We start from the raw sequence: 24,230 nt of genomic DNA, 5'->3' as shown, positions 1-24,230 counted from the left end.
TAATGCGCACTGAACTGTATTAACCTGACTATAAACGTTCATGAATACACACAGTGTTGTGTATTGGTCCGTTATACTTCCGGATGGCAAATGTTATGAGCTTCTGTATGAACTAGACTATAAAACTTTATGGTTACACACAGTTTTGTGTGTTGGACCGTCATACTTCCGGATGGCAATGTTATGAGCTTCTTAGCCAAGCGCATAATATCTATACTTGTTAATTGTCAAATGAGTCGGCCCAACCCTTTGTGAATTGATATCAAAATATCTTGACACAGCAATGGTGGTAATTACATTTAAACATGAAATCCTGTCCACAATGTCAGACTTTTTTAATGGATCGCCTGTAGTAATTGTGAACTATACTCATTACCGGTTCGCTGGGAAATATGGGGGTGGCTAGGTGTTTCGGCAACTTGGCATGTGCTGAAGTCAGAATTGACACAAACTTAATTAATGAAAACAGCGATACACATAAAATCTATAATGTAATCACCGACGAAAAACGTAATTTTTATATTGCAGGAACATTACACACTGTAGATGAGAACTATGTTCAGGTTATAACACACGTAATTTAAATCTGTCCTTTCAACATTCAAATGAAGCATACGCCTGACTTAGAATCTTGCAAGAAGAAATAATGAAACCCAATGCTGTTCAAAAATGTGGTTGTAATATTCGTTTCATGGACAGAAAGAAAAAAGTTCTTGAAATTTGATGGCTAATTTTCATGTAATATGATGATGGAACAGGAATTAAAGTGTTTTGATGTGATGTGAAATGCAAGGTAAAGATTATTATTGATATATTTATCATTATTTTCATGGTTTGAAAATGTCCAGTCGAGCGAAATGATGCTGCCATCTTGAGTTATCAGTGGTCTCTGAGAGTCCCGGGTATTCCAGATGTATATCCTACCAGTCCAGTTTCTATCTTTGGATAAATACACATTGGAACTTGAATTTTAACTCCAAGTGAGCGACTCAATATATATTTATGGGAGATATTCTATATGCATACGCCACTTACTCAGTAAATAGGGATATATTCCATAACATACAGGCACCACTTCACTGACTATTAGTAAATAGGGACATATTCCATGATATGCAAATGGAATATCTCCCGATTGATTTTTGTCATCATGATCATGATCATCATCATCATCATCATCATCATCATCATCATCATCATCATCATCAAATCTGAAAATACAATCATCGACGTTGTCATTATTTTTTCGGGAAGTCTTTCCACAAGTTCCTAGCAGTGATGGGCAAAAAGAAGTAAAAAAAAAAAGAACTCCCCCCCCCCCACCACCAAACCCCCATCCCCCACACTTTATTATTGATATAAATAATATAATAATATTAGATAAAATCAAATAACAAATCGAAGTCAGTACCAGTAACTTGAGGGAAAAACAGCCATTTTCCTACCTCGTGATTATCACTCATTATCATGTAAGATCTGGTGGAAAGTACTTTGCGATAGACTAATGTCCTATTAAAAGGAAAAGAAGCAATTGCTATTGTCTATTTCACGCTATAGAAACCACGATAAACTCCGGCTCCATGGGCCTATGACTCTATTTACGCCATGATTATCATGTTCATCTCCATCATCATCGTCATTATCAGAATTATCATCATTATCATTATTATAAGGTCGTAATATCTAAGATTTAAGATTTGTCACGCCATCCTCACTTTTAACTGAGAATAGACCCCAAGTTCGAATCCCCATCTCAATACTCAGGTGGTATGATATTGTGCGAGAAATACACCTTAAACACACAGCCACTGGATGGTGTATATCCGGGTTTCTATCGCATAAAACGTACAATAGAAATTTCTTCCTACCCTTTGGATAGGGCCTGAGTCTAGATCAAAGTACTTTCAGCCTGGTCAAACAGACCTTCTTGCTACCCAATCACTATTGTTTGAACAGAGTCGGGGAGGGTGTCAGAAATAATTACCGACTTCAAACAGGATCCAACTTTCTCAATTTTCGTCTGAAGAAAGTGCTCTACCAACTAAGCTATTGGACTCCCCCTCCCCCCCCCCCCCCAGCCTATTGCAAACTTATATTTAATCTAAATTCCTCACTTTGTATTCTCTCTGTCACTGTCCATAATTTAACGATACTTTTTTAGTAGTATTATTTTAATCATAATCTTTGTTAAACAGGGAGGGGTACACTGGATGAGTGGATGAGAAATTTACTTAGAACAACAGTGGATGTGAACAGAAATCCTACCTTGGAGCTGTTTGATAAGGTAAATAATATAAATGTAGTCACTGATAACATGAACAGCGTTTATGACCAAAACGAAATCATTTTTTAAAAGTTTAGATCACTTCAATACCTCAAACATTAATCAATTCTAAACGTCAGCTCACATATAGTGCAATTTCCGCCAAATGTGTTCAAAGCGCTTTACAAGGTGTCCCAAGCGAATAGCAACTTTTAACCTGCAGGACTAAATTTATTTTTCGATAGAGACAACTTTTTTTTCCGACCAGATAGTCATTTTACACATGAGTAAAGTGATAGAATGTGAGATGCATTGGAATAATGGTTTCATATGGCTTTCTGGGGGAATAAATGAAACATTTTGAAACACAATGAGTATGGTGAAACCATTGAAATGTTGCGTAAATGTTCATATTCATTTTTATTTCATCATCCCCAATCTCATCACCATCATCATTATTATCATTATCATCTTCATTATCAAAATCATTTCATCTATAACTCTCCAAAGGACACTCATCTCAAGATCGATGAAAAATTTGACAGGACCGTTCCATTGTCATTACCTGGTGGTGACAGCCGGCTTATCACGTCACAGTGGACGGGGATTGGGGATCTCATCCTGGATTTGACCTATTCGACCGTGAACTTTGATCAAGCTTATACAAAGGTGAAATCTTATACAGTTTTGGTCATCCAACCCACCTCATCTCTCTCTCTCTCTCTCTCTCTCTCTCTCTCTCTCTCTCTCTCTCTTTCTCTTTCTTTCTCTCTCTCTCTCTCTATCTATCTATCTCTCTCTATTTCTTTTTTACTGTCTCTCCAGATGCTTGTCTCCGTCTCTCTCTGTCTTTCTTTCTCGCTCTCTATCTTTCTTTGTCTCTCTTGCTCTCTCTCTCTCTCTCCCTCTCTCTCTCTCTCTCTCTCTCTCTCTCTCTCTATCGTGTATACTTGCAGATTCCCTTATCTTCAACACACTTTAGTATGCATCTTGCATAGTTCTAGACGTTTTGCACTGATATCCTCTTCCCATAGTCCCAAGATCAATCCCCACTGCTGTGCAATTTCCTGAGCCCCATTCCATTCCCAATTACTGCCCACCTCTCAGGTCATTCTCCTATGGTACCCAACTCCCGTAGTCCGGCTTCCATTCCTACTGGTATTCATTTCCTATAGTCCCAGGTATTTCCAACCGATATCCCTTTCCCAAGTCCCAGGTTCACTCCTCATTGGTGTGCACTTCCCTGAGTCACTGGTTCATTCCCCTTATGTGCAACTTCCCATTACTTTTGAGGATTTCGGTAGGTTTCGAAAAATAGAAAGTATTCTGGACTCACTTTCCACTGGTATCTACCTCTCGAGGTCCCAGGTTCAATCCCCATTGGTGCCCATCTCCTACAGTTTCAGGCTCATTCTACTATGGTACCCAACTCCCATAGTCCGGCTTCACTCCCCACTGGTATCCATTTCCCATAGTCCCAGGTTCATTTCCCTCTGATATCCTCTTCCCATAGTCTCAGGTTCATCCCACATTGCTCTGCACTTCCCTGAGTTCTAGGTTCAATCCCCATTTCTGTGCACCTCAGTCTCAGTTTCATTCTTCTCTGATACCCAAATCTCATAGTCAGTCTTCAATCCCCCCTGGTCCCAGGTTTCATTTCCATCTGATAACCTCTTCCCATAGTCCCAGGTTCACTCGTCACTGCTGTGCACTTCCCTGAGTCCCTGGTTCATCTGTGACTACTTCCCCTAACAATTGCAGATTTCTGTAGTTTTCGAAAAAGAAAAGTACCCTTCTGGGCTCAATCTCCACAAGTATCTACCTCTCTAGTCCCAAGTTCATTTCCCATTGATGCTCACCTTCTATAGTGCCAGGTTTATCATCCACTGGTACCCGTCTTCCATAGCCCGGCTTCTCACATAGTCCCAGATTTATATCCCACCGACTTCCTCTTCCCATAGCCCCAGGTTCACTCCCAACTGCTGTGCACTTTCCTGAGTCCCAGGTTCATTCCCAATTGCCGCCCATATCCTATAGTCTCATGTTCATTCTCCTCGGGTATCCAACTCCCTTACTCTGGCTTCAATTCACGCTGGTATCTATCTCCCATTGTTCCAAGTTTAATTTCCACTAATATCCTCTTTCCAAAATCCCATGTTCACTCCCCAATGGTGTGCACTTCCTTGAGTCCCTGGTTCATTCCCCATTTGTGCCCATTTCCCAAAACTTTTAACGATTTTGGTAGGTTTCGAAAAAGAGTACATTTCTGGCCTCACTCTCCACTGGTATATACCTCTCTAGTCTCAGGTTCAATCCCCATTGGTGCCCACCTCATACAACAGCAGGTTCATTCTCCTCCTGGTATCCAACTCCCTTAGTCCGGCTTCAATTCCCACTGGTATCCATCTCCCACAATCCCGGGTTCATTTCCATCTGATATATTCTTCCCATAGCCTCATGTTCGCTCCCCACTGCTGTGCATGTTCCTGACTCCCAGGTTCATTCACCATTGCTGTCCACCTTCTATTTTCTTAGGTTCAATCTTCTTGTGCCCATATACCAAAGCCCGGGTTCGATTCCCACTGGTATTCACTTCCCATAACTGTTGACGATTTCGGAAGGTTTTGAAAAAGAGTAAGTACTCTAGGCTCGATCTCCACTACCACTCGTAGTCCCAGGTTCAATCACCATTGGTGCCCACCTCCTATAGTATCATGTTCAATCTCTTTTGGTACCCAACTCCCATATCCGTCTTCAATTCCCAATGGTGTCCATCTCCTATAGTCCCTGGTTCATTTCCCTATGATATCCTCTTCCCATAGTCCCAGGCTCATTCCCCACTGCTGTTCACTTCCCTGAGTTCCGTGCTCATTCCACATTGCTGCCCATATCCCATCTGGTTCATTCTCCCCTAATACCCAACTCCCATACTCCCAGGTTTATTTCCCACTGACATCCTTTTCCCATTCACCCATCTTCACTCCCCACTGGTGTGCACTTCCATGACTCCCTGGTTCATTCCCCATGTGTGCCCAATTCACATAACTTTTGAAGTTTCGGTAAGTGTCAAAAAATAGGAGTACTCTTCTGGGCTCACTCTTCACTGGTATCTAACTTTCGTAGTCCCAGGTTCAATCCCCATTGGTCGACACCTCCTAGAGTATCGGTTTATTCTCCTTTGGTATTCAACTCCAATAGCCTGGCTTCAATTCCCACTGGTATCAATCTCCCATAGTCCCAGGTTCAATCCCCTCTGCTTCCCACCTCCTACAGTCTCGGGTTTATTCTCCACTGCTACCCAACTCCCTTAGTCCAGCTTCAATTCCCGCTGGTATCCATCTCCCATAGTCCGGGATTATTTCCTAATGATTCCCTCTTCCAATAGTCTCAGGTTCACTCCTCACTGTTGTGCACTTCCCTGAGTCCCAGGTTTTTCGCCATTGCTGTCCACCTCAGTCTCGGGTTCATTCTTCTCTGGTACCCAACTCATAATCCGACTTCAATTCCTGCTAGTATCCATCTCCACATTCTACAGTGTCGGGTTCATTCTCCACTGTTACCCAACTCCCTTAGTCCGGCTTCAATTCCCACTCGTATCCATCTCCCATAGTCTCAAGATTATTTCCCAATGATTCCCTCTTCCCATAGTCTCATGTTTACTCCACACTGCTATGCACTTCCCTGAGTCCAAGATTCATTCCCCATTGCTGTTCACCTCAGTCTCAGGTTCATTCTTCTCTTGTACCCAAATCTCATAATCCTGCTTCAATTCCTGCTAGTATCCATCTCCCATAGTCCCAGGTTCATTTCCATCTGATATCCTCTTCCCATTGATGCCCACCTCCTTCAGTGTCAGGTTTATTGTCCACTGGTACCCGACTTCCATAGTCCGGCTTCCATTCCCACTGGTATCCATCTCCCATAGTCCCAAGTTTCTTTCCCTCTGACGTCCTCTTCCCTTAAGTCCCAGATTCGCTCCCCATTGCTGTGCACTTCCCTGAGTCCCAGGTTCATTCCCCATTGCTGTCCATATCAGTCTCATTCCTCTTTAGTACCCAAATCTCATAATCCTGCTTCAATCCCCGCTAGTATCCATCGCCCACAGTCCCAGGTTCATTTCCATCTGATATCCTCTTCCCATTGTTCCATGTTAGCTCCCCACTGCTGGGCACTTCCATGAGAACCGTGTTCACTCCCCATTGTTGTCCACCTCCTATTTTCTTAGTTTCAATCTCCTCCCGTGCCCAAATACCATAGTCCGGGTTCAATTCCCACTGGTATTCACTTCCCATAGACCACAGGTTCACTGTCCACTTGTGTGCAATTCTCTCAGTATTTGGTTTATTCCCCATTTTTACCCACTTCCCAAAACTTTTGACGATTACGGTATCTTTCGAAAAAGATTAAGCACTCTGGGCTCCACTCGTAGTCCCAGGTTCAATCCTCATTGATAGCCACCTCCTATAGTTTAATATTCAATCTCCTCTGATATCCAACTCCGTAGTCCGGCTTCAATTCCCAATGGTGTCCATCTCCCATAGTCTCAGGTTCATTTCCCTGTGATATACTATTCCCATAATCCCAAGTTCACTCCCCACTGCTATTCACCTCCCTGAGTCCCTGATTCGTTCCCCATTTCTGTCCATCTCAGTCTCGGGTTCATTTTTCTCTGGTACCCAAATCTCATAATCCGGCTTCAATTCCCGCTAGTATCCATGTCCCATAGTCCCAGGTTCATTTCCATCTGATATCCTCTTCCCATAGTCCCAGGTTCACTCCCCACTGCTGTGCACTTCCCTGACCCATGGTTGATCTCCTCATTTGTGACCACTTCCCATAACTTTTGCAGATGTCTGTAGGTTTCGAAAAAGAGGAGTACCCTTCTGGGCTCATTCTCCACTGCTATCTACCGCTCTAGTTCCAAGTTCAATCCCCATTGATGCCCACCTCCTTCAGTGTCAGGTTTATTGTCCACTGGTACCCGACTTCCATAGTCCGGCTTCCATTCGCACTGGTATCCATCTCCCATAGTCCCAAGTTCCTTTCCCTCTGCCGTCCTCTTCCCTTAAGTCCCAGATTCTCTCCCCATTGCTGTGCACTTCCCTGAGTCCCTGCTTCATCCCTATTTGTGCCCACTTCCCATAACTTTTCACGATTTTGGTAGGTTTCGACAAAGAGTACCTTTCTGACCTCACTCTTCAATGGTATATCTCTCTAGTCTCAAATTCAATGCCCATTGGTGCCCACCTCATCCAACTCCCTGGCTTCAATTCCCACTGGTATCCATCTCCCATAGTCCCAGGTTCATTCCCCACTGCTTCCCACCTTCTACAGTCTCGGGTTCATTCTCCACTTCCCATAACTTTTGCAGATTTCTGTCGGTTTAGAAAAAGAGAAGTACCCTTCCATTCTCCACTGGTATCTACCTCTCTAGTCCCAAGTTCAATCCCCATTGATGACCTTCTCCTTTAGTGTGTGTCTATTGCCCACTGGTGTACACTTCCCTGAGTCCCTGCTTCACTCCCTACTGCTGCCTACTTCCCATAACTTTGTCCGGTTTCGTCTGTTTTCGGCCGGTTTCAGTGGGTTTCTTAAAAAACGAAATACCCGATTTTCTTTATCAAAAGAAAAAGTAAACTAGTTTATGAAAATCATAATTTACATACCACAGATAATGTCTAATTTTAATATCATCTCCTGAAGAAAGGACATATTAATAATTGAAACAAAAAATCGAATATAACAACTTCAAAAATGAAAAAAATACTCAACATGGAACGTTTTGAACTCAAAACCCTTCCTCAGTCAAAACAAAAACGGTTGCCATAATGTGTTTCTTGTTGTGATTAATAGTGTTTGCGATTCAAAAGGATCTTGATTTCGAAGGATTGAATAGTGTTTTGCGTTTTCCTATTATTGGACTTCTATTCTCATACTGGATTTTCGTGATGTGATTCACTGTTTTGTATATTCAAAAGGATTCCAAAATGTTGTGATTTCATTTTCTTTTCATATTTAAAAGAACAAGAAATGGTTGTCCTTTCTTGAAATATTATTTCTGGAATCATTTCTTGTGTGTTACTCTATTTGTTTTTGCTATATTCTAGGATGCTATGATTATACCATTTATTTGATAACTGATAATTTTATGTGAGGCATTTAAGCACTATCAAATATTTGTGTTGTTTTCTTAAGTTCATGTTGGCTGAGGAAGTGAATTGAGCCCGAAACGGTCCGTGTAAAATATTTTGTTCTTTTTTTTTTCGTAACCGTTATGTTCATTTTATGTTCACTTTTTTCAATCGACAGCTTTAAACGCTTTGTATTAATTTGGACATTTTACTACATCTCAACAGCAACAGGGATACTGATCGAAACAAAATTGAATTGTCTTGATTGCACACCATTTTTGCACGGGCATTCTTAAAATATCCGTCACAGCTCACAGATAGCTACACACATTAAGGATACCGAGTGTATCTATCTATCCATCTATATTTATCTCTCTATCTATCTATATCTACCTACCTTTACGTATATTCATCCATTTATCTGTCTATCTATCTCTATGTATCTATCTATGTATTCATTCATCCACCAATCCATCAATTATGAGACTTTTAAAAGATATAGACACGAATGTTTAAAATGTTTATTGATATTTCCTTGTTTACAGGTATTTCATGATTTTTCATCTTTATTACTCTGTCTATATTTTATTTCTACCTATCCGATTATAAATATACATTATATATTGCGTAAGTATAAGATCAATATTACCCACTTTTACTTATGAATATATATTGATATGTAGTTTGTAAGCATCTTTATATTTATTTACATTTTTCAACTTACAAATACAAACATCTTAGTTGAAGGCAACGCAAGTGGAGAAAAATGATGTCAACTCAAAAAGCATCATTAACATTGTTTCATGCAGAACAATATCAATCAATTCCTTGAAGTTAAACAATATTTTTCTGCTGTTTGGAACGTTTTTAGGAAAAGAGCGCTTTCAAAATGTGACGTAAGAGCTCTTTCCTTGAATAGCAAGCAGTGTTCCGTTCTATATAGTCTATACGAAGGTTTATTTTCCATTTTTAAATCCTTTTTGCTCGTATCTTTTATGGTGTGTTCCTCAATTATACGATTGAATTAATCAAGATGAAAACACGTCATGTTTTAACATGAAATAATAATGGAGTTTTGAATATAACAATAATAATGCAACAATAGTAATTATCTTAAAATTTGCGATCAAATTAAGCCTGATTCAATTATTTATATACCTTACATAAAACTGAAAAACTTTTTTTTAAGACAAAGTCAAAAGATGTGAGATTAAGAGATATTATTATAGAAACGTGTTACAATGAAAAGATATCATGAGACTAGGTATTATATTTTAGTTGATGGTTTATTTCAGATTCTTGTCGCGAGATTTTCATATACAATTTAGTTTGTTATTCCTAACCTCCTTGTATTTCTATGTTATGCTAACCATTCTTATATGTTTTGACCATTGTATTTTTTTAAATATTGTACCATGGATTATATCCAGAATCACCTTTGAAATAGACAAATCAGGAATAACAATTTCTGGCATCTATAACTGATTATTGTCATTACAAACAAATATATATATATATATATATATATATATATATATATATATATATATATATATATATATATTATATATATATATATTATAAAAGTAAAAAACCATGAAATAATATTGCTCAACTTTTTGATAAAAGGAGCTATTTATAAACATTTAAGTATAATTATTATTGTTTAACTTCTACATTACTGTTTCATGTCACTAGGACAATCTACGGGAAGTGTGTGTAAGCGTTATTGTTGTTTATGATTGTGTGTTGTTTCATACTTCCTGTGATGTTTTGGTGTCGAGACTCATATGGTGGTTTGAAGGTGCATGCAATGTGGAAGTGGAAGTGAAAGATTGTTGTGTTTTTCGTATTTTTCTAGATTCGCGTTTATGGAGGTTCGTAATTACATAAAAGGTGTTTGTTTCTATGTCTGCATGAGGGCGTTAGTTCGTTTCTTCTGTTGAGTTTTGCCATGTTCGGTTTTGTGATGATGAAGAAGTTTTCTTCTAAGCAGAGGTTGCAAATCTTAGAAGAGGGGGAGTACGACTGTGCTCTGGAGATGATTTTCCATGTGATGCTGTGTTGTATGTTTTTTTTATTTGAAGTTCCAAATGTGTTTGCTTAGTGTAGTAGAATGTCGTTTGTGTATGTTTCTGAAGGAAACAACAATAACGATTACACACACTTCACATAGATTGTCCTAGTGACATGAAACAGCACTGTAGAAGTTAAACAATGATAATTATACTTAAAATGTTTATTATATATATATATATATATATATATATAATATATATATATATATATATATATATATTATGATTTTTGTTATTAGGTAACTATTATTTTAAAGAGCCACAGGAGACATGAATAAATTATCACATCTCCGAGTTTACATTCTATTATAAAGTTATTATGGTGCTCTAATTACAGATCTGACTTCCTAACAATTTTAAAATTTGTATTTATAACAGAAAAAATGGGTGTATTTAACTTAAATGATGAATAATTTTTATCAGCAGTATTCTACAACATTTTAATTTAAAGTTGAATATATTTATGTTCAGGTTTTAAACTAAACAAATAAGGATAAGCAGGTTAAATGGATTAAATATCATAATGCATTTCTAAAATTGGAACCATAATCTTGAAGATATACGAGATTTTTGTATTACTTGGCAAATCTGTTTTTATCTGTAGAGTCTCTTGTCATTGGCCTGCTGGCGATAGTTACGCGTAACGGGAGGTTGTTATTATCATGGGTGATGATGACACTCGCTCTCGGATCGCCGACGGGTCAGCGGGGTCATGACATATTGATACTCATGTTTATTTAATGATGACGTAATAGATAAAGATGTGTAGAAAGTTGAATCCATTACCTCTATTACCTTAGCCTCCATAGATGTAAACCAGGTAGTGTGTTCCAACATTAGTTATTATATAACCAAATATGCTACAAACATTGAATAGCCAATTTATCTGTTAGTCCTAGTTCAAAACAAAAATGAGTACCTTAAGAGTTTAATATGTGCATACCTTAAGTTAGAAATAGAGAAAAAATACTAGCTCTACTAGATTTTCGTATTATTTGGCAGGTCTGTAGATAGAAAACAAAAATGTCCCATAGTTACTCTCAAAGTAAAGTTTCGTTCACATAACAGCCAAGATTGCCTTTATATTAAAAGTATCATGTCATAGGTCTTCTGGCGATAGTTATTTAATGATATCGTAATATATTAAGATGTGTATAAAATTGAAACCATTAAGATAACCTTTTCCTATATAGATTTGATAAAGGTAGTGTATTCCAATACCAGTTCTTATATAACCAAATATGCTACAAAAATTGAATACCCAACTTACCTTTTTAATCTTAGTGCAAAGATCAAAACAAACATGAGTACTTAACGAGTTTAATATCTTCATACATTAAGTTAGAAATATACAAATAATAAAAACAAATGATAGTTCTATGAGATTTTCGTATTACTTTGCAGGTCTGTAGATAAAAAAAATAAAAGGTTCCATAATAAATCACAAAGTAAAGTTTCGTTCATATAACAGCCAAGATTGTCTTTATATTAAGAGTGTCATGTCATAGGCCTGCTGGCGATAGTTCCGCGTAACGGAAGGTTGTTATTATCATGGGTGATGATGACACTCGCTTTCGGATCGCCGAACGGGTCAGCGGGGTCATGGCATATTGACAACCACGTTTATATGACAATGACGTAATAAATTCAACTTTGTTTAAAAAAATTGATTCCAATATCTTTATTACCTTTACTCCTATAAATTTAATATATATTGTGTTTTTCAATATCAGTTTTTCAATAATAGTTTTCTTTTTGAAAATTGAATACACAATTCATCTTTAATCCAACATCGGTACGAAAATGAGATTTCTAGGAGCTTAAAATGTTCATAATCTAGAGTTAGAAATGGAAAAATATTATAGAAAATTGCTGTTTAATGCAGCTTTTTCCAGTCAAATCATTTCAAAAGTTTTAAGAAGATAGAAAATTCGTACATAAGAAACGTAATATCATGAACACAATTAACCTAAAATAAGTGTCTTGTCATTGGCCTGCTGGCGATAGTTCCGCGTAACGGAAGGTTTTTATTATCATGGGTGATGATGACACTCGCTTTCGGATCGCCGACGGGTCAGCGGGGTCATCGCACATTGACACCCACTGTTGTATAATGATGACGTAATATATTAAGATGTGTAGAAAATTAAAAACATTAAGATAAACTTTTCCTATATATATTTCATACAGGTAGTGTATTCTTATATAACCAAATATGCTACAAAAATTGAATACCCGATTTACTTTTTTAATCTTAGATCAAAGATCAAAACAAACATGAGTACTTAACGAGTTTAATATCTTCATACCTTAAGTTAGAAATAGACAAATAATAATAGTTCCATGAGATTATCGTATTACTTGGCAGGTCTGTAGATGAAAAACTAAAATGTTCCATAATTACCCACAAAGTAAAGCGTCATTCATATAACAGCCAAGATTGTCTTTATATTAAGAGTAGCATGTCATATGCCTGCTGGCGATAGTTCCGCGTAACGGGAGGTTGTTATTATCATGGGCGGTGATGATGACACTCGCTTTCTGATCGCCGACGGGTCAGCGGGGCCATGACATATTGTTACTCATGTTTATTTAATGATATCGTAATAGATTAAAACGGGTAGAAAACTGGAACCAATTAAGATAACCTTTTTCTATATAGATTTAATACAGGTAGTGTATTCCAATACATGTTCTTAAATAACCAAATATGCAACAAAAATGGAATACCCAACTTACCTTTTTAATCTTAGATCAAAGATCAAAACAAACATGAGTACTTTACGAGTTTAATATCTTCATACCTTAAGTTAGAAATAGACAAATAATAAAAACAAATGATAGTTCTATGAGATTATTGTATTACTTTGCAGGTCTGTAGATAAAAAAACTAAAATGTTCCATAATTACCCACAAAGTAAAGTTTCGTTCATATAACAGCCAAGATTTTCTTTATATTAAGAGTGTCATGTCATAGGCCTGCTGGCGATAGTTCCGCGTAACGGGAGGTTGTTATTATCATGAGCGGTGATGATGACACTCGGTCTCGGATCGCCGACGGGTCAGCGGGGCCATGACATATTTATACTCATGACGTAATAGATTTATTCAGGTAATAATAACCATTTATGACATAAAATTGAATACGCAGTTTATTTTTAACTATAGACCTAATCAAAAATGAAGATTTTACGATGGGTCAGCGGTGTCATGACATATTTACACTCATGTTTATAAAACGATGACGTAATAAATTAAGATGTATAGAAAATTGAATCCATCCTTTTACTAAATATGCAAAGAAATCAACAAAGCAATCCTGAAACTCTTACCTTGGTCAGAAAAAAAGGAATGAGCTTTTGTTTAGTATAGAAATAAGGGATAATATAATTAAATATTTATTGAGCATATAAAGAGTAAAGAAATAAGTCCAAAAAAAGTGCCGTGATCAAGGTTGTATAGGAGTGTCTTGCCATTGGCTTGCTGGCGATAGTTCCGCGTAACGGGAGGTTGTCATCGTTGTTAACGAACCGTGGGGTCTCTGTTGATTATCAATGGACGGTGACTACTATACTGGAAAGCAACCAGGAACTTCCCTCGTTAGCAGTCGTCGTCGCAGTCGGACACAGAACCAGGTATGATTTCCCTCTAGTATGTGACACGCTTGCGTCTCCGCTGACGGTGCCTGAATTTACAGGTGTTCGGTTGTGGACTGTAGTTATAGAAGTCACTTTCCTTGCAATGGTAGAACTTGTGGTGATGATGATGACACTCGCTCTCGGATCGCCGACGGGTCAGCGGGGTCGGGGCATATTGACATTCACGTTTATCTAACAATGACGTAATAGATTAAAATGTGTTTAAAAAATTGATTCCAATGTCTTTATTACCTTTACCTCTAGAAATTTAATATATATTGTGTGTTCCAATATCAGTTTTTCAATGATAATTTTTTAAAGAAATTTAAATACACAATTCATCATTAATCCAACATCGGAACAAAAAAGAGATTTCTAGGAGTTTAATATATTCATAATCTAGTGTTAGAAATTGAAAAATATTATAGAAAATTTTATTTTAATGCAGCTATTTCCAGTCAAATCAGTTCAAAGATTTTAAGAAGATAGAAAATTCGTACATTAGAAACGTAATATCATGAACACAATTAACATAATATAAGTGTCTTGTCATTGACCTGCTGGCGATAGTTCCGCGTAACGGAAGGTTGTTATTATCATGGGTGATGATGACACTCGCTTTCGGATCGCCGACGGGAAAGCGGGGTCATGGCACATTGGCACGCACTGTTATATAATGATGACGTAATATATTAAGATGTGTAGAAAATTGAAAACATTAAGATAACCTTTTCTTATATAGATTTGATACAGGTAGTGTGTTCCAGTACCAGTTATTATATAACCAAATATGCTACAAAAATTGAATATCCAACTTACCTTTTTAATCTTAGATCAAAGATCAAAACAAACATGAGTACTTTACGAGTTTGATATCTTCATACCTTAAGTTAGAAATAGACAAATAATAATAGTTGTAAGATACTTTCGTATGACTTGGCAGGTCTGTAGATACAAAACTAAAATGTTCCATAATTACCCACAAAATAAAGCTTCATTCATATAACAGCCAAAATTGTCTTTATATTAAGAATATCATGTCATTGGCCTGCTGGCGATAGTTCCGCGTAACGGGAGGTTGTTATTATCATGGGCGGTGATGATGACACTCGCTTTCGGATCGCCGACGGGTCAGCGGGGCCATGACATATTGTTACTCATATTTATTGATTGATATCGTAATAGATTAAAACGGGTAGAAAATTGAAACCAATTAAGATAACCTTTTCCAATATAGATTTAATACATGTAGTGTATTCCAATATCAGTTATTAAATAACCAAATATGCTACAAAAATTGAATATCCAACTTACATTTTTAATCTTAGATCAAAGATCAAAACAAACATGAGTACCTTACGAGTTTGATATCTTCATACCTTAAGTTAGAAATAGACAAATAATAATAGTTCTATGAGATTTTCGTATTACTTGGCAGGTCTGTAGATACAAAACTAAAATGTTCCATAATTACCCACAAAGTAAAGCTTCCTTCATATAACAGCCAAGATTGTCTATATATTAAGAGTATCATGTCATTGCCCTGCTGGCGATAGTTCCGCGTAACGGGAGGTTGTTATTATCATGGGCGGTGATGATGACACTCGCTCTCGGATCGCCGACGGGTCAGCGGGGCCATGACATATTGTTTCTCATGTTTATTTAATGATATCGTAATAGATTAAAACGGGTAGAAAATTAAAACAATTAAGATAGCCTTTTCCTATATAGATTTAATACATGTAGTGTATTCCAATACCGGTTCTGAAATAACCAAATATGCTACAAAAATGGAATACCCAAGTTACCTTTTTAATCTTAGATCAAAGATCAAAACAAAATATGAGTACTTTACGAGTTTAATATCTTCATGCCTTAAGTTAGAAATAGACAAATGATAAAAACAAATGATAGTTCTATGAGATTTTCTTATTACTTTGCAAATCTGTAGATAAAAAACTAAAATGTTCTATAATTACCACAAAGTAAAGTTTCGTTCATATAACAGCCAAGATTTTCTTTATATTAAGAGTGTCATGTCATAGGCCTGCTGGCGATAGTTCCGCGTAACGGGAGGTTGTTATTATCATGGGCGGTGATGATGGCACTCTCTCTCGGATCGCCGACGGGTCAGCGGGGCCATGACATATTGTTTCTCATGTTTATTTAATGATATCGTAATAGATTAAAACGGTAGAAAATTAAAACCAATTAAGATAGTCTTTTCCTATATAGATTTAATACATGTAGTGTATTCCAATACCGGTTCTGAAATAACCAAATATGCTACAAAAATGGAATACCCAAGTTACCTTTTTAATCTTAGATCAAAGATCAAAACAAAATATGAGTACTTTACGAGTTTAATATCTTCATGCCTTAAGTTAGAAATAGACAAATGATAAAAACAAATGATAGTTCTATGAGATTTTCTTATTACTTTGCAAATCTGTAGATAAAAAACTAAAATGTTCTATAATTACCCACAAAGTAAAGTTTCGTTCATATAACAGCCAAGATTTTCTTTATATTAAGAGTGTCATGTCATAGGCCTGCTGGCGATAGTTCCGCGTAACGGGAGGTTGTTATTATCATGGGCGGTGATGATGACACTCGCTCTCGGATCGCCGACGGGTCAGTGGGGTCATGACATATTGATACTCATGGCGTAATAGATTAATACAGGTAATAAAACCAATTCATGACATAAAATTGAATACGCAGTTAATTTTTAACCATAGATCAAATCAATAATGAATATTTTACGACGCGTCAGCGGTGTCATGACATATTTACACTCATGTTTATAAAACGATGACGTAATAAATTAAGATGTATAGAAAATTGAATCCATCCTTTTACTAAATATGCAAAGAAATCAACAAAGCAATCCTGAAACTCTTACCTTGGTCAGAAAAAAAGGAATGAGCATTTGTTTAGTATAGAAATAAGGGATAATATAATTAAATATTGATTGAGCATATAAAGAGTAAAGAAATAAGTCCAAAAAAGTGCCGTGATCAGGGTTGTATAGGAGTGTCTTGTCATTGGCTTGCTGGCGATAGTTCCGCGTAACGGGAGGTTGTCATCGTTGTTAGCGAACCGTGGGGTCTCTGTTGATTATCAATGGACGGTGACTACTATACTGGAAAGCAACCAGGAACTTCCCTCGTTAGCAGTCGTCGTCGCAGTCGGACACAGAACCAGGTATGATTTCCCTCTAGTATGTGACACGCTTGCGTCTCCGCAGACGGTGCCTGAATTTACAGGTGGTTCGGTTGTGGACTGTAGTCGTAGAAGTCGCTTTCCTTGCAATAGTAGAACTTGTGGTGATGATGATGACACTCGCTCTCGGATCGCCGACCTGTCAGCGGGGTCGGGGCATATTGACATTCACGTTTATATAACAATAACGTAATAGATTAAAACGTGTTTAAAAAATTGATTCCAATGTCTTTATTACCTTTACCTCTAGAGATTTAATATATATTGTGTGTTCCAATATCAGTTTTTCAATGATAATTTTTTTAAGAAATTTAAATACACAATTCATCATTAATCCAACATCGGAACAAAAAAGATATTTCTAGGAGATTAATATCTAGAGTTAGAAATTGAAAAATATTATAGAAAATTTCATTTTAATGCAGCTATTTTATGTCATATCAGTTCAAAAACTTTAAGAAGATAGAAAATTCGTACATTAGAAACATAATATCATGAACACAATTAACATAATATAAGTGTCTTGTCATTGACCTGCTGGCGATAGTTCCGCGTAACGGAAGGTTGTTATTATCATGGGTGATGATGACACTCGCTTTCGGATCGCCGACGGGTCAGCGGGGTCATGGCATATTGACACGCACTTTTATATAATGATGACGTAATATATTAAGATGTGTAGAAAATAGAAAACATTAAGATTACCTTTTCCTATATAGATTTGATACAGGTAGTGTGTTCCAATACCAGTTCTTATATAACCAAATATGCTACAAAAATTGAATACCCGATTTACTTTTTTAATCTTAGATCAAAGATCAAAACAAACATGAGTACTTTACGAGTTTGATATCTTCATACCTTAAGTTAGAAATAGACAAATAATAATAGTTCTATGAGATTATCGTATTACTTGGCAGGTCTGTAGATACAAAACTAAAATGTTCCATAATTACCCACAAAGTAAAGCTTCCTTCATATAACAGCCAAGATTGTCTATATATAAGAGTATCATGTCATTGCCCTGCTGGCGATAGTTCCGCGTAACGGAGGTTGTTATTATCATGGACGGTGATGATGACACTCGCTCTCGGATCGCCGACGGGTCAGCGGGGCCATGACATATTGTTTCTCATGTTTATTTAATGATATCGTAATAGATTAAAACGGGTAGAAAATTAAAACCAAGTAAGATAGCCTTTTCCTATATAGATTTAATACATGTAGTGTATTCCAATACCGGTTCTGAAATAACCAAATATGCTACAAAATGGAATACCCAAGTTACCTTTTTAATCTTAGATCAAAGATCAAAACAAAATATGAGTACTTTACGAGTTTAATATCTTCATGCCTTAAGTTAGAAATAGACAAATGATAAAAACAAATGATAGTTCTATGAGATTTTCTTATTACTTTGCAAATCTGTAGATAAAAAACTAAAATGTTCTATAATTACCCACAAAGTAAAGTTTCGTTCATATAACAGCCAAGATTTTCTTTATATTAAGAGTGTCATGTCATAGGCCTGCTGGCGATAGTTCCGCGTAACGGGAGGTTGTTATTATCATGGGCGGTGATGATGACACTCTCTCTCGGATCGCCGACGGGTCAGCGGGGCCATGACATACTGTTTCTCATGTTTATTTAATGATATCGTAATAGATTAAAACGGGTAGAAAATTAAAACCAATTAAGCTAGCCTTTTCCTATATAGATTTAATACATGTAGTGTATTCCAATACCGGTTCTGAAATAACCAAATATGCTACAAAAATGGAATACCCAAGTTACCTTTTTAATCTTAGATCAAAGATCAAAACAAAATATGAGTACTTTACGAGTTTAATATCTTCATGCCTTAAGTTAGAAATAGACAAATGATAAAAACAAATGATAGTTCTATGAGATTTTCTTATTACTTTGCAAATCTGTAGATAAAAAACTAAAATGTTCTATAATTACCCACAAAGTAAAGTTTCGTTCATATAACAGCCAAGATTTTCTTTATATTAAGAGTGTCATGTCATAGGCCTGCTGGCGATAGTTCCGCGTAACGGGAGGTTGTTATTATCATGGGCGGTGATGATGACACTCGCTCTCGGATCGCCGACGGGTCAGCGGGGTCATGACATATTGATACTCATGGCGTAATAGATTACTACAGGTAATAAAACCAATTCATGACATAAAATTGAATACGCAGTTAATTTTTAACCATAGATCAAATCAATAATGAATATTTTACGACGCGTCAGCGGTGTCATGACATATTTACACTCATGTTTATAAAACGATGACGTAATAAATTAAGATGTATAGAAAATTGAATCCATCCTTTTACTAAATATGCAAAGAAATCAACAAAGCAATCCTGAAACTCTTACCTTGGTCAGAAAAAAAGGAATGAGCATTTGTTTAGTATAGAAATAAGGGATAATATAATTAAATATTGATTGAGCATATAAAGAGTAAAGAAATAAGTCCAAAAAAGTGCCGTGATCAGGGTTAGTGTCTTGCATTGGCTTGCTGGCGATAGTTCCGCGTAACGGGAGGTTGTCATCGTTGTTAGCGAACCGTGGGTCTCTGTTGATTATCAATGGACGGTGACTACTATACTGGAAAGCAACCAGGAACTTCCCTCGTTAGCAGTCGTCGTCGCAGTCGGACACAGAACCAGGTATGATTTCCCTCTAGTATGTGACACGCTTGCGTCTCCGCAGACGGTGCCTGAATTTACAGGTGGTTCGGTTGTGGACTGTAGTCGTAGAAGTCGCTTTCCTTGCAATAGTAGAACTTGTGGTGATGATGATGACACTCGCTCTCTGATCGCCGACGGGTCAGCGGGGTCGGGGCATATTGACATTCACGTTTATATAACAATAACGTAATAGATTAAAACGTGTTTAAAAAATTGATTCCAATGTCTTTATTACCTTTACCTCTAGAGATTTAATATATATTGTGTGTTCCAATATCAGTTTTTCAATGATAATTTTTTTAAGAAATTTAAATACACAATTCATCATTAATCCAAGATCGGAACAAAAAAGATATTTCTAGGAGATTAATATCTAGAGTTAGAAATTGAAAAATATTATAGAAAATTTCATTTTAATGCAGCTATTTCATGTCATATCAGTTCAAAAACTTTAAGAAGATAGAAAATTCGTACATTAGAAACATAATATCATGAACACAATTAACATAATATAAGTGTCTTGTCATTGACCTGCTGGCGATAGTTCCGCGTAACGGAAGGTTGTTATTATCATGGGTGATGATGACACTCGCTTTCGGATCGCCGACGGGTCAGCGGGGTCATGGCATATTGACACGCACTTTTATATAATGATGACGTAATATATTAAGATGTGTAGAAAATAGAAAACATTAAGATTACCTTTTCCTATATAGATTTGATACAGGTAGTGTGTTCCAATACCAGTTCTTATATAACCAAATATGCTACAAAAATTGAATACCCGATTTACTTTTTTAATCTTAGATCAAAGATCAAAACAAACATGAGTACTTTACGAGTTTGATATCTTTATACCTTAAGTTAGAAATAGACAAATAATAATAGTTCTATGAGATTATCGTATTACTTGGCAGGTCTGTAGATACAAAACTAAAATGTTCCATAATTACCCACAAAGTAAAGCTTCCTTCATATAACAGCAAAGATTGTCTATATATTAAGAGTATCATGTCATTGGCCTGCTGGCGATAGTTCCGCGTAACGGGAGGTTGTTATTATCATGGGCGGTGATGATGACACTCGCTCTCGGATCGCCGACGGGTCAGCGGGGCCATGACATATTGTTTCTCATGTTTATTTAATGATATCGTAATAGATTAAAACGGGTAGAAAATTAAAACCAATTAAGATAGCCTTTTCCTATATAGATTTGATACATGTAGTGTATTCCAATACCAGTTATTGAATAACCAAATGTGCTCAAAAATTGAATATCCAACTTACATTTTTAATCTTAGATCAAAGATCAAAACAAAAATGAGTACTTTACGTGTTTGATATCTTCATACCTTAAGTTAGAAATAGACAAATAATAATAGTTCTATGAGATTTTCGTATTACTTGGCAGGTCTGTAGATACAAAACTAAAATATTCCATAATTACCCACAAAGTAAAGCTTCATTCATATAACAGCCAAGATTGTCCTTATATAAAGAGTGTCATGTCATAGGCCTGCTGGCGATAGTTCCGCGTAACGGGAGGTTGTTATTGTCATGGGCGGTGATGATGACACTCGCTCTCGGATCGCCGACGGGTCAGCGGGGTCATGACATATTGATACTCATGATGTAATAGATCAATACAGGTAATAAAAACCATTTATGACGTAAAATTGAATAAGCAGTTTATTTTTAACCCTAGACCAAATCAATAATGAATATTTTACGACGCGTCAGCGGTGTCATGACATATTGACACTCACGTTTATATAACAATGACGCAATAGATTAAAATGTGTTTTAAAAATTGATTCCAAAGTCTTTATTACCTTTACCTCTAGAGATTTAATATATATTGTGTGTTCCAATATCAGTTTTTCAATGATAATTTTTTTAAGAAATTTAAATACACAATTCATCTTTAATCCAACATCGGAACAAAAAAGAGATTTCTAGGAGTTTAATATATTCATAATCTAGGGTTAGAAATTGAAAAATATTATAGAAAATTGCATTTTAATGCAGCGATTTCCAGTCAAATCAGTTCAAAGATTTTAAGAAGATAGAAAATTCGTACATTAGAAACGTAATATCATGAACACAATTAACCTAAAATTAAAAAAAATAAAGACTTGAGCTTTATATAGCGCAAAATCCGCTAAATGTGCTCAAAGCGCTTTACAAGTAATAATCAGTGTTTTGTCATTGACCTGCTGGCGATAGTTCCGCGTAACGGAAGGTTGTTATTATCATGGGTGATGATGACACTCGCTTTCGGATCGCCGAACGGGTCAGCGGGGTCATGGCATCTTGACAACCACGTTTATATAACAATGACGTAATAAATTCAACTTTGTAAAAAAATTGATTCCAATATCTTTATTACCTTTACTCCTATAAATTTAATATGTATTGTGTGTTCCAATATCACTTTTTCAATAATACTATGTCTAGAAAATTGAATACACAATTCATCTTTAATCTGGCATTGGAACAAAAATGAGATTTCTAGGATTTTATTATGTTCATATCTTGAGTTAGAAATAGAAAAATATTATATAAAATTGCTTTTTAATGTAGCTTTTTCCAGTCAAATCAGTTCGCAAATTTTAAGAATATAGAAAATTCGTACATTAGAATCGTAATATCATGAACAAAATTAACCTAAAATTAAAAAAAAAATAAAAAATTGAGCTTTATATAGAGCAAAATCCACTAAATGTGCTCAAATCGCTTTACAAGTAATAATAAGTGTCTTGTCATTGACCTGCTGGCGATAGTTCCGCGTAACGGAAGGTTGTTATTATCATGGGTGATGATGACACTCGCTTTCGGATCGCCGAACGGGTCAGCGGGTCATGGCATATTGACACGCACTTTTATATAATGATGACGTAATAGAATAAGATGTGTAGAAAATTGAATCCATCATTTTTATTACCTTTGCCTCTATAGATTTGATTTATATTGTATGTTCCAATATCTGTTTTTCTATAATAATTTCTTGAAGAAAATTGAATAATGATGAAGTAAATATTAAGATGTGTAGAAAATTGAATCCATAATTTTTATCACCTTAGCCTTAACATATTTTATACAGGTGGTGTATTCTAATAATGATCAGTTGTTATAAAACAAATTATTCTATAAAATTGAATATGCAGTTTATCTGTTAATTCTAAATCAAAACAAAAATCAGTACTTTTACGAGTTAAATATGTACATATTTAAAGGTAGAAATAAACAAATGATATAGAATATGGATTTATATCACAGCTTTTCCAGTCAAAAGAGTTTAAGTCAAATTAGGAAGCTAGAAAAGTCTTACATTAGAAACGTAATATCATTAAGCTCATTAATGTAAAACAGTTTAATTAATCGCTAACATCTGATTATGTGTGTTTTGATAAACTGACTTGTTCTCACTAACCTGCTTGTACTTGCATGTTATAATAACCCTTGTCTTTGTGACAATTATTGTATATTGTGCATTGTGAAAATTTTAAGTCACTTTAACGTAAATAAAAATTGTTGTATTATGAAAGCTGAAAGATTGTATATTTGTCTGAACAAGCATATGATATTTGAGGACAGACACTAAATGTGACAATATTATAAACATCTGAAAAGATTTGTATAATTCAAAGGGAATAAAAAAGGAAAGAACATCATATAACTGGTACTGTTTCATACAAATCGTTTGAGAGACACAGAGAGAGAGATAAAGATAGGAGAGAGAAGAGAAGGAGAAAGATAACACGTGAACATTGATAGCTATATATTATATTATACTAATTTAAACTGGAATTCCTAATCTTAATTATTTTTTTTAATTATTCTTTAAAAATTAAAAAGCTAAAGGGGGACCAAAATAAATAGGCAGAGATTAGAGGGAGGAGAGAGAGACACACACAGAGAGAGAGAGAGAGAGAGAGAGAGAGAGAGAGAGAGAGAGAGAGGGTGGGCAGGACGTATTATTCAAATAATTTGTTTTGTTAATTCTTCTTTCAATTTCTCTTTCACACAGGACCTGTATGCACGTCTTCTATGGATGTGCTTGGTGTTGCTCCCAATCTTATTATGTGAAGTGTGAATCCTAGGTGGCTGCAGGCTGGATATTGTGAACTTTGATAAATAAAGGAACCTTCTAAATAATTTGTATTAAATTTTACATCCTCTGCAATTAAATGG

The 24,230-nt window shown here is 36.0% G+C and overlaps 1 protein-coding gene across 1 annotated transcript; it reads left to right on the top strand.

The window, feature by feature from the left end:
• Positions 1–518: 518 nt before the first annotated feature.
• Positions 519–24,230, top strand: LOC144969488 (uncharacterized). Its single transcript, XM_078908616.1, has 4 exons — positions 519–793; positions 2,196–2,284; positions 2,774–2,932; positions 24,067–24,230. Exons 1-4 carry the CDS (start codon positions 787–789, stop codon positions 24,130–24,132), a joined length of 321 nt encoding a protein of 106 aa, XP_078764742.1. The 5' UTR covers positions 519–786; the 3' UTR covers positions 24,133–24,230.

This window comes from Berghia stephanieae, chromosome 3 (assembly GCF_034508935.2).
Source record: "Berghia stephanieae isolate SIO BIC M18660-M18661 chromosome 3, UCSD_Bste_1.3, whole genome shotgun sequence".
Taxonomy (NCBI): Eukaryota; Metazoa; Mollusca; class Gastropoda; order Nudibranchia; family Aeolidiidae; genus Berghia; species Berghia stephanieae.
Note: the sequence above shows the minus strand (reverse complement) of the source record. Positions and strands in the feature narration are given on the sequence as shown.

Coding starts and splice junctions, on each gene's coding strand:
- LOC144969488 (XM_078908616.1), top strand. Junction 2,285..2,773: donor CCTTGGAGCTGTTTGATAAG/GTAAATAATATA, acceptor AACTCTCCAAAG/GACACTCATCTCAAGATCGA. Junction 2,933..24,066: donor TTGATCAAGCTTATACAAAG/GTGAAATCTTAT, acceptor TCTTTCACACAG/GACCTGTATGCACGTCTTCT.